Genomic DNA, 15,736 nt, shown 5'->3' with positions numbered 1-15,736 from the left:
CCTGGTGCCGTGTGACTTCTGACTTCAGCAGAGTGAGAACAGATCTGGTAGAGCAATAGGAATCAAAGGTTGGCAGGTAAAACTCGAATGGAAGTATTTTAACAATTTTAATCCTTTAAAGAGGAGATGGTTTGGGTATAGTCAAGGTGCTTTCCAACAAGAGGGACAGGATGAACAAAGTCAGAGCTTCATTTGACATCAGATGTCAAGAAAGTGCTGGTGTCTGTTGTTACTGGGATACGCTTCAAGAATCCTTATTTGGTCAGGCATGGTTAACATAGCTTTGAGAAAGGGAAATTATGCTTGACATTTTTATTAGCATATTGTGAGGACACAACTGGAAATAAAGGGGAGCCAGTGGATGCAATGTACTTGGATTGGCAAATGATATGCAGAATGGGCAGGAAAGTGGAGTTGTGGCATATAATCAGCTGTGGTCATACTAAATGATGGAGCAGACTTGAGAAGCCATATGGTCCACTCTTCCCCTATTTCTTATGTTTTTATATTCTTATTCGATCATCCAAGATTTTCATAAATTTAACAGGAGGAATATGAATGTGACCTACTAATTTCCACAGCATTGACATATTTACCAATAGTTAATATTAGTCTGGTGTTCCACTGTGAGAGGTTATGCAAAGGTACAACAAAATCCAGCCATGTTATTCTAGGTAAATAGTTTCTGATGCTTCTTTTCAACAGGAATCTACGTGATTCTGAACTTGCTGGAAGGTCTTAGCATCACCTGGTACGGAAAAGGTTTTGTAGAAATCAATGTCCCTGAATCGTTACAATTGAGAATATGTGGACTGTGTGGCAATTTGAATGGAAACTCATCAGATGATTTTGCGTAAGTGTTGAAGTACATTTGTACACCACAGAACAGTAAAGCTGAGTCTATCTGCACATCTGGGGGTGTGAGGGATAATTGAAGCCAAACTCACCAGGATAGAATCCTAATGCTGGTTTTACAGCTTGTACACTGTTGTTCTCCTTTGACATGATGCAGAATAAGATTGGACTGAATTTATGAACTGGCATGTTGTCCAATCTTGTCAGTTTCCTGATGGTCAAGTTTGATTACAATTGTTCCCCTTGGATGAGTCATCAACTCCTGCAACTTGTGGAAAGCACATCCTACTTGATAAGGTTGACAATCCCAGAGCAGCTCACATTTTCATTTCACTCGGCATCAGTTTATATTTGATAACGTAACTGTGGCATAATGGCTCGTTCTGTGAAACTATATTTTCCCCAGTAGAGAGTTGTGCTCTCAGGAAATATGGTCAGAGATCAGAGCTCCAGTCTTGTCTACCTCGCACTGACATTTGCTGTCCTGAACAGTGCCTTGCCCATTGCGAGCTCAGGTTGAGGAATTGGCTGTCTGGTTGTTTTATAATCTTCAAATTCTGCTTGAGCTTTGCATTCATCAAGCTTGTGGAATTTCAGTCCTTAGATAAAATGCTTTCCTTTGCTTACCTCTAGTTTTCGCATCAAGCATTTGCAGCTTAGACATTTGATATGTACATTAAAGCTTTCTCTATGTGTGTCAATAAGCGTTGTGGCATCAGATGCAGAACAGATTATTACAAAGGCACAGAAATTACTCAAGCCACAATCCTGATGGAACTGTGCCAAACAGTGTTTGCCCAGTGCTAATCCTACTGAAGTTAATCGAGTCAGTGGTATGGTGTTTCAATGACTTGGTACAGTCTGACACATCTCCAGGACTTGTCTTGTCTATTCTGGGCAGAAATTCAAGTACCTGCTCACGTGATTGTCCAACTTGCCTAAATTCTGACTAAACTCTCATGGATTTTATTTCAAGCATGGGGCCAATGTACAATGCAGAGTTCCAATAGGGTCACATTCAGGCACATTGGAGGCATCATGACTCCACTCTCACGCTGTTTCAGCCTGCATTGATGTACCCCAGCACTTTGAGGTATGAGATCGCCAGGTGTGGGGAGTCCCTAACCATAGTAGTTTCCACTAGTCATCATCTAAATAGGTCTTCACTGTGTCTTGGGAAACTGAAGAATTTGCAATCCAAGGTAAAGAACCTAATCACATATTGGCATCTAATGCAGCAGTGCTGACAGGGTAACTTTAGAGGGAGCTTTAATTTTGCCTTTCCTTTACATTATACCTAACTTTGTATAGCTGCTTGTAAAATGAATAATTATTTACTTACATTATTCGCCTTTAGTGATGGTGCTAAAACTCCCTTTGCTGGACATATTGGTTGAATTTTCATCTCTGACTTACGGTACTAGTTTTCACATTCACCTAGTGAAATTGCACTGAGACAATAACAATGGATTGCTTCTGTGGGATAGGTTACCAAGTGGAGAAGAGGCTTTGGCCCCTGTTGGGTTTGGAAACATTCAGCCCATCAGGGTGAACAAAGAGAGGCTGTGCAGGGCTGAAGATATTGAGGACCCGTGCAATGGAACAACACTAGCTGATAACCGTGCAGCCAACATGACTTGCGGCATTATCATGGTAACCTTTAAGGAATTATTTGTTTTTGTGATTTAACACCAGGCTGCTTGCTTGCCCAAAATGGAAAGGAGTCCTTACCCATTTTTTCTCTTATTGGTATATTCCTTACTGACGGCTAAACTAATCAATGCTTTTGGATTATCCCAAAGTTTCTAAAATTCCATGTTAGTTTCTTACATACTGTTCCAAACAACCCAGGGGAAAGGTTTAAGTGACAGCAAGGAATAATCTTGGAACTGGGGGCCAAAATGCTGTTTGATTGGACAATCCTTGACTGTCAATTGGGCAATGCTAACTCTGCATATTTCCCAGCTGTTGTGGGGAGACTGTGGCCAAGGAAGAACTAACTGCAGAGACATGGGATTGGGGCAGTCAAAGCTGGAAAGTTATATGGTAAAACCTCCCAACCATAGCTGACAGCTCCAGTGAAACAGGGTGATGGATAGTGCGTCTTTTCAGAGTCTATAGGGTTGTGAGTTAATGTAACTGCCAATATTGAATAATTGACATACTGGGTGACCATAGACACAAAATACTCCAGTGGCACTTGGGTGGAAGTGGTCATGTGCTGAAATCTCCCAAAATCCAGTCCAACCAGTGGTGGCAATCATGCCAACACCCAAATCTTGCCAACCTCGGTAAAAATCATCTCGGTTTGGGTAGTTCTTTGGCTTCAATACCGTGAGCTGATTATGTACAATGTTTCTGTTTCAAAATTTCTAACCTAACCTGCTGCATTGTGTCCTCCTTTTCTGAAAAGCTTCTATGAAGACTAAAGCAAAATGTTCACTTACACCTGAATCTGTTTCTAATTCACCCTTTCCCAACTTTATCACTTTCTTCATGGTACATCTTTTATCCTGTTGGTAAGATTTCTTCACTCTCCCTTTGTCCTCATTGACTATATGATACCAAGCTTGGAAAAATGTTCTTGAATGTGTTCACTCAATGTATTCTCTGTTTTTTTTTCTCAAATTTGTGCAACAAATTCTCTCCCAATCTATATGAAAGTTGTAGGTCGTAATTGTTTTAATTGGACATTGGACATCATTCAAATGAATAGATGGGAATTGGCAAGCTGCTGGGCTCTGATTTTCTGACCTTTGACTCCTGCCAACTGTGTCTCACTTTGCGATGCTCAATCACATAACCATTCCTTATGTACGCTGCCTGATCCTCTATTAATCACCACAGAGTGGTGTCCGATAAAATATTGCTACAAGTCTTTTTTGTTCTGTTGTTTCTAAATCCCACCTTTCTATCATCAGGATGATCAAAACTGCTCCCGTTCCTCCCAATACCTTTACTCCTCTGTGCCTCGACTTAACTGGGTCAAACCATTATGGGGTGTCTCAGCACTTTGTTGTACATTTTATGTACCTTCAGGTAATGCAGACATGGCATGACTTTCTAAGGGCAAAACAGGGTTGATTAATGAGCCTTTTAAAATATCACTAAATGCCTGAACTTATGCTTATTCCAGTTTTCTTCGTGGTCTTTATCTGGGATTTGTCTATTTAATTTCCTCTTCGTCATCATGTAGGCTTAATTAAGCATGCACAGTTAACAGAGATCTTACTGGACTAACATAATCAGTCACAAAAAAAATCAAACCATTGACCACTGTGTGGGCAGTGCGAAGAGAGATCTACTCTACAGCGTAAAGCGAGGATTTGATTTTACCCCCAATCTGTCAGAAACGAGCAGACTAAAAGGGGATAGGTCACCTAGCTGCTCCTGCCTTTTCCTGTTGCTTCAAATATTAAACAGCAAATAGATGAAAAGCCTGCCCAAAACAGATGGGATCCTCTGAAATTTATGTAAATCAAAGGTCCAGTGAGGTCAATCGGATCCCTATGATGTTCCAACCAGGGGCTTGACAGCAATTCTGTTGTATCCTGCCCCTCAGGCTGAAAGCAGGTCTGTGATTGGTGGAAAGTGGGAGAGATCATTCCATGTGACTGAAACAGTGCCACTTTGTGGGCAGCAGCAGAAACAGGAAAGCTTGCCAGGCCTGGATTTTCCACCAGTCCACGAGATGCACCAAAACCCAGCCCTGCCTTTGAGCTGGATGTTGCTGGGGCTGTCTGATCATCACCTGATGAAAGCTGCTCTCTTCCTGCCCATTCTAGACGGAAAATGATCTGGTTGCTTTCAGCTGAGGGCCCAGGAGTCAGAATGCCCAGAGTCTGAGATTTGGCTCCACATGTATGATTCACAATTGTCTGTGTGGGACCTGCGCTGGGTTAACATATATCCCATAACGTTCCTGCCTTGCTTGGCCAGACAATATAGAGGGAACTTCATCTCTTGTGTTGTACCTGACGTGCGTTGGACTGTAATGTCAGAGGTGAGAGTTCTAATCCGTGAATTTGATTCCAAAAAATAATAGCCAGAATTGAAATTTAAATGTCATGACTACTACTTGACCCACCCTTAACCTTTGATAATGTATTTCTTGTATTATTTACACTGTTTGAAGAATTCCAGTAGTGATTGTCTATTCTGTCCTGCTCCTCTCAGGGTCCCTTATTTCAGGCAGCACATGAGAGTGTCGATCCTCAACCCTATTACCAGGCCTGCCTGACTGACCTGTGCAGTTGTGTGGAACAGACGTGGTGCCTATGCAGTTTACTGTCTGCGTATGCTTTCCGCGCCCTGAGAAATGGAATCATTTTAAACTGGAGAAATGAAACACTGTGCGGTGAGTGTTTGTTTTGGTGGCACAGTGAACTGGCCTGCAATTGGTTGGTTTGAGCTCAAGTTTATGGAGCAACAAATTAATTCCACATCAATAACAACAACCTGCATTTGAGTAGTGCCTTTGATGTAATGAAATATCCAAGGTGCTTCTCAGGAAGCATTAAGAAATAAAATTTGGTTCTGTGCCACATGAGATATTAGTTCAGGTGATCAATCAGATAGGTTTTAAGGAGTGACTTAGAAGATGGAATGAAAGGTTGGGATGAGAATTCCAGAATATAGGGCCTTTGATAGCTGAAGGCATGACAACCAATGGTCAGCTCGATTTACAGACCAGTTTGGGATTGAACTGTGTCTGCGTTATGATCCAATAGTTTTCCAACTGTATTTTTTTTTTGTTTAACTCTGTTTCTGTCACTCGTCCTGTCTAATAGGTGGATGATCAGTGTCAAGTAATAGGTGGTGTCTTTCTAAGGCTGGTTTGTAGGTCTGTGAGGGAAACTGGGGCCAGATTATACCCCTGCAGCAGGTGTGTGTCTGCTGGCTGCTATCACAATCCCTCTGATTGTCCCTCATGAGTTGCACTCAGTGACTCCCTTCCAGCGGCTCGTGTGGGATCATTGTATCAGGGGTTCCAGGATTTAATCTCTGGGCCAGCGTAATATCTCTGCTGTAAATTAGAAGAGGCCTGCCAATACCAGATAACGAAGTTGATGGGCCAGGCAGCAGCTCTTAAAAGCCACCCATCATCAGCTCCTCACTGTGGGTCTGTGCTCCTCCTCTCTCACAGCACCCATTTCACCTTTCATCTTTTCCCTGAAACAAATAGTTCGAGTTAAGATGCTGACCAGTCATGATTATAATGAATGGTGGAATAGGTCTAAAAGGAGTCCCTGCAGCCATTGAAACTTGCTGAGATTTTATTGCTGCAGTGACTACTCTTTGCAGATAGTGAGCATTGACTGGATCATCGTCCAGGAGCTGCCAGCAGCATAGCCCGGCTCAGGGAAAGGCTTCAGAGCACAAAGGGGCTTGGGAGTCCTAGTTCAGGATTCTCTTAAGGTTAGCATACAGATGCAGTTTGCAAATAGGAAGGAAAATGCAATGTTTGCATTCATTTCAAGGGGACGAGGATACAAGAGCACAGATGCATCGCTGAGACTGCATAAGGCTGTGGACAGACCGCATTTGGAACACTGTGAGTAGTTTTGGGCCCTGTATCTAAGGAAGGATGTGCTGGTATGGACGGAGTCCAGAGGAAGTTCATAAGAATGATCTTGGGGGTGAAGGTTTGTCAGATAAATAGTGGTTGAGGACTTTGGGTTTGCACTACGTGGAGATCAGAAGGATGAGGGGGGAATATCATTGAGACATAAAGAATACTCAGAGGCCTGGACAGAGTGGACATGGAGATGATGTCCCCAGTAAGAGGAGAGACTAGGACCTGAGAACACAGCCTCATGGCGAAGAGACAACCCTATAGAACTGATGTGGAGGTGCCGGTGTTGGACTGGGGTGGACAAGGTCAAAAATCATATGGCACCAGGTTATAGTCCAACAGGTTTATTTGAAAACACAAGCTTTCGGAGCCTCACTCCTTCAGGTGTCAGTGAGAGAGGTGGCCTCAGACACAGAATTTATATGCAAAAGATCAAAGGGTTATGGAACTGATGCAGTGCTGAACAAATTTAAGATGGCTGTTAAATCTTTAATCGGTTATAAACGATTAATATGCAAATTCCCAAATTTCTTTCAAGTCATTGCCCTGAGATAACTAAAGTCTTTATCAGTTCCCTCGGCATACTAGAGATGACATCCCAGGTTAGACAATGCATTTTAGGTGTGAAGTCTTGTTTAGAACCTGGTTGTGTATCAGCTTGGAATCAGACTTGTTTTATTTCTGAAGTAAGAATTTATAAAACGCCACATTGGCTGTCTACAAAGAGTGCGCTTTTTGAACAAAATAGAATGTATCTGCAATTACAAATCTGCAAATGCAAATTCACTCCATAGATTTACATGCGTGTGCGCGTGTGTGTGTGTGTGCATGTGCATGAGGGAGAGAGAGAGTGTGTGTATGTGTGTGTGAGGGAGAGAGAGTGTGATGTGTCTTTGTGTGTGTGTGTGTGTGCGCGTGTGTGTGTGCGCGCGTGTGTGTGTGAGAGAGAGAGGGAGAGAGAGAAAGAAAGAGAGAGAGAGAATATAATGTGGTATGGTCACCTTCAGTGTGACATGTACCCAAGATCCTGGTTGAGGCTATCCTCATGGGTACCGAACGTGGCTATCAGCCTCTGCTCGGTGACTCTGCATTGTTGTGTATGTTGAAGTTCACCTTGGAGGATGTTTACCCAAAGATCCGAGACTGAATGTCCTTGACCACTGAAGTGTTCCCCCTCTGAGAGGGAACATCCCTGTTTGGTGATTGTTACCAGGTGCCCATTCATCTGTTGTTGTAGTGTCTGAATGGTTTCGCCAATGTACCATGTCTCAGGGCATCCTTGCCCGCAGCGTATGAGATAGACAACATTGGCTGAGTCACATGAGTATCTGCTGTGTACCTAGTGGGTGGTATTCCCACATGTGATGGTAGTGTCCGTGTCGATGATCTTACATGTCTTGCAGAGGTTGCAGTGGCAGGGTTGTGTGGTGTGTGGTTGCTGTTCTCCTGAAGGCTGGGTAATTTGCTGTGAATGATGGTCTGTTTAAGGTTTGGCAGTTGTTTGAACACGAGAAGTGGAGATGTGGGGAAGACCTTGACATGGTGCTCATCGTCATTGATAATGTATTGAAGGCTGTGAAGAACATGGTGCAGTTTCTCCGCTCCCAGCAAGCACTGGACGACGAAGTGTACCCTGTTGGTCATATCCGATGTCTGTCTTCTGGGGAGGTCATTATGTTTCTACACTGTGGCACGTCAGAACTGGCGATCGATGAGTTGAGCATCCTATCCTGTTCCTATGAGTGTGTCTTTCAGCACCTTTAGGTATCTGTCATGTTCCTCCTCATCTGAACAGCTCCTGTGTATGAGTAGGTCTTGTACACAAATATAAATCCATGGGGTGAATTTGCATTTGCAGATTTGTAATTGCAGATACATTTTGCTTTGTTCAAAAAGCACACAATTTGTAGACAGTCAATGTGGCATTTTATAAATTCCTACTTTGGAAATCAAACCAGTCTGAATCCAAGTTGAGACACAACCAGATTCTAAACAAGGCGTTACACCTAAAATGCATTGTCTAACCTGGGATATCACCTCTGGTATACTGAGGGGACTGATAAAACCTTTAGTTATCTCAGGGCAGTGATTTGAAAGAGATTTGGGAATTTGCATATTAATCCTTTCTAACTGATTAAAGATCTAACAGCCATCTTAGGTTTGTTCAACACATTCGCATCAGTTCTATGACCCTTTGATCTTTTGCTGAGAAATCCTGTGTCCGATGCCAACTCTCTCACCGACACCTGAAGAAGGAGCGAGAGTCCGAAAGCTTGTGTCTTCCAATAAACCTGTTGGACCATAACCTGGTGTCGTGTGATTTTTGACCTTTACAACTGAGAAGAGGAGAAATTGCTTTAGCCAATGGGTGGTAAATCTGTGGAACTCATTACCACAGAAGGCTGTGGAGGACAAGTCATTGAGTGTATTTAAGACAGAGACATAGAAATAAGTTCTTGATTAGTAAGGGGATCAAGGGTTAGGGGGAGAAGGCAGGAGAATGGAGTTAAGAAACATATCAGCTCTGATCGAATGTCGCAGTGGACTCGATGGGCTGAATGATCTATTCCTGATCTGGTTTTACTCCAGTGCATGTCACAGAATCACAGAAGCATTATGCTGCAGAAGAAGGCCATTTGGCCATTGTGATTGCATTGGCTTCCAAATGAACATTATGATTTAGTAGCATTCCACTGCATGTTACCCAGATCCTTGCACATTGTTTCTAATTAAATAATCATCCAAAGCCTCTAAATTGAGTCTGCCTCCACCTCATTTCCAGGCAGTGTCTTCTAGACATGAGCCAGTCTCACACCAGGTTTGCTTCCTTTGCAATTTACTTTATATCTGGGCCCTTTCACTCTTAATAGTTTTATGAGCAGAAATAGTTTCTCCCTGTCCACTTTATCTAGCCTCCTCTTGATTTTGAAAACTTCCACCAGATTTCCTCTTGGCTTTCTTATTTCTGAGGAGAACAGTTCCAACTTCTCCAATCTATCCACATATAGGCTATCCTCGTGTTTCTCCTTCGTGCAACAATTCTTCTAAATCTTCTCTACACTCTCCAATGTAGTCACATCTTTCCAATAATATAGTGCCCAGACCCATACATGATACTTCACTTGAGACATAGTCAGTGTCTTGTACAAGTTTAACATCACCTCTTTGCTTTTCAACTCTAGGTCCCTATTAACAAAGCCCAGCATATGCTATATTAACCGTTCTTTCCGCCTGTCCTCTGTCCTGCCACTTTCAATCATCTGCGCACAATGCATCTAGGTGTCTGTTCCTTTAGGATTGTAGCCCTTAATTTATATTTTCTGTCCATCCTCTTCCCAAAAAAATGTATGACCACACGCTTCGCTGCATTGAACTTCATCTGCCACCTATCTGCCCATTCCATCATCTTCTTTATGTCCTTTTGAAGTTCTACGCTTGTCACGGCTTACAAGGCTTCTAAACTTTGTATCATTCGCAAACTTTTAAACTGTCCCCTGCACACGATGATCTAGATCACTAACATATATCAAGAAAAGCAAGGGTCCCAAGACTGACCCTTTGGGAATTCCATTACAAACCTACACCATGCCAAAAAATATCCATTGACAATTGCTTTTGGATGCCAATTATTTAGCCAGTTGTGTATCCATAATGCTACTGTCCTTTTATTCCCACGTTTTGCAGTGAGGCTTCTGACTAATGTTCATGATTAGGGATGCTTTATTTTTTACTTTCCACTTCTTAACACATTCGGACTAACCGCAACGCAGAAATTGGATGCAATCATAGAGTCATAGGGTTTACACAATGAAAACAGGCCCTGTGGCCCAACTTGCCCTTTGTCACAATTTAAACTAGTCCCGTTTGCCTGTATTCGATCCATATCCCTCCATACCTATCCCTTCAAGGTTTTTGCGAAGGTTTGTAGCTCGGGTTGTGGATGCGGTTGCAGACTTGCTCGCCGAGCCGGTGGGTTTGGTTACAGACGTTTTGTCAACCCTGCTAGGTAATATGGTCAGTGCGCCTCCGGTAAAGCGTCGGTGTTCTGTCCCACTTGTTATTTATATGCCTCAGTTTGCTGGGTGGTTGGCATCACTTCCGGTTCTATTTTTCAGTGGTTTGTATATTGGATCCAGTTCAATGTGTTTGTTGATGGCATTCCAGTTGGAATGCCGGGCCTCCAGGTATTCCCTGGCATGCCTCTGTTTGCCTTTACTATTATGGATGTGTTGTCCCAATCGAATTTATGTCCTTCTTTGTCCATGTGTATTGAGACCAGTGAGAATTGGTCGTGTCTCTTGGTGCCTAGTTGGTATTCGTGTATCTGTGGGACAACAATAAATAACAAGTGGGACAGAACACCGACGCTTCACCGGAGGCGCACTGCCGATGTTACCGAGCAGGGTGACAAAACGTCTGCAACCAAACACATTGGCTCAGTGAGCAAGTCTCCAACCTCACCAATCCCATCCATGTACCTGTCTAAATGTTTCTTTAATTAGCTAAATAAAGAAAAATTTAGGACCTTTAGGAGAGTATAGATCAGGACCACCGTGGGCAATGCATTTACCTAGATGAACCAATGGAGCACCAGTTTCAGAAATCATGTTCTACAATTATGTGATTCTGGTAAAATCTGTTGCCAAGAGTCTCACTATGTTTGTATCCAAAATAGATTTTACCCAAGGAACCTTCTGCTCAAAATGCCAGGATAAATAATGATTTCAATCATTTGTTCTCTTTCTCAGGTGTAACTTGCAACGGTGGCTCAAGTTATACTGAGTGCAGCTGCCCTCAAACGTGTTCGACCTACCTACAACCAGAGACAGAGTGCTCAACTGACTCCTGTGTGCCAGGCTGCCAGTGTCCTGCAGGTAACAGAAGAAAATGAACACAGTATAAGATTATTGTCCATCTTCTTTTGTGCCATAATCTATCATGCAACCAGAACAGATTGAGAGTAACAAAGACAGATGCAAGTAGCAAGTATCCACTCAATCTCAACTTCAACACATCTTTGGATTTTTTTTTTAAATCCACATCCAATTTGGGTTCTATCCCACTGTATCTCAGTTCGATTTTGATTTCTGATGCGCGGTATTGTGTGGCACTGTACAACAGCAATCCAGATTCACTGTGTAATGTAGCAGTTGATACCAACAGCCCACATTCACCGTGTAATGTTAAGAATCTAAACCAAGTGTCCCATTTTACCGTGTTGTATAGCTTTGATTAATTATGATGGCTCAGCGGCTGTGCTAATGCCACTATATTGTCTGATGATCTGTACTAATTGATGGTAAAATGTCAGTACTGGTGGCCCATTATAGGAACCAACCACTTGTGTACTAATGAACTGTGTTAATTTATTTTGGCGTGACATAAGCTTCACAAAGCTATGTTGATTCTCTGGCAGTAATAATGTATGTTTTGTTTTGGTCATCTTTCCTAATATTCTTCTTTGGTTCACCATCCATCATTTTCCCATAAGCCTCTGATGCATCTCCAGACATTTCTCCATGTTCAGGCTGCTATATAAATGCGAGTATTTGTTGCTGACAGATAGCTAAAACAGTTAGGAAAATTCACACATTTCACGAGCCCCTGGAAAAATGTCAAATTTTGGATTCCAAATTTTTGGAAAATTTTTCATGATGCCGACGATCAGTGCAGGGTTTTTTTTCTTAAATTACGGTTTGCATTAAGCATTTTAATATATACAAAGTTATACTTGTCTTGCTTCCACTGGTCCTAAGTTCAGTGAATCCGAATACAGAGCTATCACTGAGAAACTGCTCTATGGACTATGATAGTTGATGTACAATTGGGTGTAAAATTTGAACTGTTGGCTTAGCTCGAGAAATGAATGGCAACTAGGAGTTGTTCCTCCAATACTATTTTTCAAATGCTGTGCTCCTGTCGATTGAAATATTTATCGCACCTCCAGTATCTCAGGTTAGAAATTATGATAATATCCTGGTTCCACCCACTGCACCAAATCTGCAGCTGGTTTCATCTTAATATATCAAAATATGTCTCAGTTCAACATGGTAGATTTGAAAGCAGTAGAGGATGTAGGTGGCTGTTCCTCCTATCCCCTCCCGGCTCCATTCCTCAAGTACACGTCAAAGGAAATGCTCACAAACTGCAATCAAACTGGGCAGGTCCCAACCTGCCTGCATTTCTGACATTAGGTACTTGATGCCTATGATTGGGTTCATGCCAATTAAAGGGAAGAAATTTGAAACTTCATGGTATATTGCTTTCTCCTTATGCAAAGCACTGCAAATTTGTCCAACTGGTTCAGATGTTGGCTAACAACAGATACTTGCATTTATGTCACACATTTAACCTGGAATAAATATCGCCAGGTGTAAGAGGGGCTTGTGTGGGGGGCAAATGGATGCTGTGCAAAGGGAAATTAGGAGGGACAACAAAAAGCCTGGGCAAAGTGGTGAGTTTTAAGAAAGGTGAGAAAGGAGGAGAGGAAAGTGCAGAGGTTTAAAGTTGGCACTACATCAGGGGAGCAGGCAGGCAGTTGAAAAATTGGTCCTCCATGATAGGAGTTATTTTACAAAAAACTGGAATCGCGGGGACAGAGAATTGGTGCAACAGATGTTACATTAATGAAGGTAGAATATGGAACTTGACCACAACTGTCAGTGATATTTTCAGCTTCCATTACACTAAAGTTGGATCTGCCAACATTTTGGGGAAATTTGGCAGCTAATCTACTGTAGTTGGTATGCCAATGTAAAGTATAAGTAGCTTCCTTTTCTCGTGAAGTTTTAGAACGTCCTCCGGATGTGAAAGATTCTACATAAACTCCAAAGACTGTTACTTTTTTATTTGTAATCAAAACTGCATGCCCTTCATTTAAGTCTGTGATATTGTGGAAAAGAGGCTTAAGACCCTTTTTCACTCCAGAAATTATTGAGCAGAAATCAAATTCTCTTTTACTTTAATTTGATTCAATCTGTCTTTACAATGGCTGGTGCGACATTGAAGTTATGTCTTCAGCAGATTATCCATGATTCCTTTTGTTCCTGGCTCCTCAGTCAGCTGTTCGGTTTCTTCTGAAGTTTTGCTGAATGAAGTGGTATCAATACTTCTGCATCTTTCACTGAACTTGAGTGAAACTTCCTATCGTTTCTTGTTGAATAAGCTTCTTTCAGCTTCTAAGATAGTTTACTAAGGCTAACAGTGAAACAGTCTCATGTCCGAACATCAAAGGAATGTTGTTTGTCCAGTTCAACATACGTACTGTCTTTTACTTATATAAATATATTTTATGGTCTTCCATGTGCTAACTGTGATGAGGCGTTGTAGCTAATAATGTTACCAGAGGTAGGCAACTGCTGGATAATATTGCTGTCCTAACGTTTTCCCAGAAATTGTCCAGAAACATGCATGTTCAAATGTTTTATATTGGCCATGAATTCAGAATAAAATAGGCCAGTTAGTCTATTTGAGACTACTCAGCCAAATTATAAAAATGGATACTTGGAATACATCCCAACCTAAATCCTGCCGATGCAAAGAAACAAACATGCTCAACTTTTTAATTTCTGTCTCATGGCTACTTCTCTATCCCCACAGCTATATTCCTTGTGCTACATGTCATAATTTTGAATTATGTGATACATTGATAATCAACTTTTATAGTCTTGTACAAATTGTCTCGTGGTAGTGGTGTGTTACAGGTCTGAATTACTATGGCAACATTGCACTTTCACTGCATGTTGTAGTCTGGACATTTGGGTGGCGATAGTAGAGGCTCCAAATTTCTTTTCACTTCATGATTGACCACAAATCTCTCCTGCTGTCACCATCTGCCTTTGGTGTGTGTTTGCTGAATTTTAAGGTCAACACTGAAGCTGTTTGGCCACATTTGAAATTTGAATTCCATGGCCATCAAGTCCTGTGATGGGACTCGAATCCTGAGTTTCTGTCCCTGAGGGACGGAGCCTACCCATTGTGCCGCAAAACCTGCTCACTGAATTGTCTGGTATCATCCCAAAACACTTGGCATTTTGGAAGATTATAATTAGCACGTCTCCAGTTTTCTTTTCCATTCCTTTTAATATTTTCACCCACATACAAGCTAGGACCTTAATCATTTAATCTTTATTTTGTTCTTCACTGGACTGTTTGGACTGAAATAAAATTCATACCTTCATGAATGTTCAACCTTCCCTGTATCTTTGGCATTTCCCACTAAAGTTCATTTTGTGGTTTCAGTACATCTGTCTCCACCAGTGTTGTTCTACCACAAACTTTTTTTTTAAATGAACATGATCCTTGATTCTTTCAAAATTAACTTTTTGTAGTGATTTGCTGCCTTCATTTCAGGCCTGATGGTGTAATCACTCATTTTATGTTAATTCTTGCCAGAATTCTTCCCTTGCTACGAAATAACCACATCTGGTTTGTTACTCATACCAGTTTTTCAAAAACATATGCATACGGAACCCATGGCATTATACATCAAAGCATAGAGTACAAAAAAACAAGGAAGTTTTTTGTGCTAAACCCTTATAATTTAATGGTTAGGTCTCAGCTTTATTTTGCCATCTGATTCTGGGGGCTAGAAATTAGGAAGGCTATCATTGCAGAGGTGACTTTTATGGATTGTTAGCAGTGAGGAATGTTAACGATGTGACAAATCACTGAGACTGTTCTCCTTCAGCCAGGATTGGTTAGGAAGATATTTAGTTAGATGTCCTCAATATCATGAGGCACTTCACTCAGTATCTACATGCACAGGCATTTTAGCAGGGGCTAATGAATGCCAGGGTCATAAATTTACTCTCCCTAACTCAGAAATGCTCACAGCAATTAATATTATTCCCTTCCTGCTTTATAGGTCTCTTCATGTATCAGTCGAATTGTTTGCCACCTTCACTGTGTCCAGTGAAATCACTCTACAACCAGAGAGGGGCCTCCTCCTTTCCAAGTTTGTGATGGCTCATAACTGTGGTCCATTTGTACCCACAGTTTAACTAAATTTACTACAAATCCTCCTGGTTTGATGGTGGAAGAGTTGATGAGCCTTCACTCAATAGATGTGGACACTACAGCTGGCCTGGGACTGGAGGACGTACACTGGAGGCCTGTGACTTTGTGAAGCATTTTAGGTTAGATACCAAAACTGTGAACTACTGATCAACAGATTATTGAACAGAACTTTATTTATTCAGATGGTACAGCTCCCATATTATTACCTCAGTAAAATTGAGAACTACTCTGTACAGTATTGTATAAATCTTATTATTCCTTTCATCAGAGTCTTTCTATGGAATGTCT

General features: G+C 41.7%; 1 protein-coding gene across 1 annotated transcript in view; it reads left to right on the top strand.

The window, feature by feature from the left end:
• The window catches only part of LOC109918556 (von Willebrand factor C and EGF domain-containing protein-like), a 214,613-nt gene extending 198,877 nt beyond the window's left edge, over positions 1-15,736 (top strand). The window contains exons 31-35 of the mRNA XM_048607283.1: positions 706-853; positions 2,343-2,508; positions 5,032-5,212; positions 11,179-11,304; positions 15,297-15,736. Coding sequence (XP_048463240.1) covers positions 706-853; positions 2,343-2,508; positions 5,032-5,212; positions 11,179-11,304; positions 15,297-15,394 — 719 coding nt within the window. The 3' untranslated portion in view covers positions 15,395-15,736. The remainder of the gene's footprint in view (positions 1-705; positions 854-2,342; positions 2,509-5,031; positions 5,213-11,178; positions 11,305-15,296) is intronic.

The sequence above is a fragment of the Rhincodon typus genome, chromosome 17 (assembly GCF_021869965.1).
Source record: "Rhincodon typus isolate 14 chromosome 17, sRhiTyp1.1, whole genome shotgun sequence".
Taxonomy (NCBI): Eukaryota; Metazoa; Chordata; class Chondrichthyes; order Orectolobiformes; family Rhincodontidae; genus Rhincodon; species Rhincodon typus.
This window is presented reverse-complemented; position numbering and strand designations above follow the sequence as displayed.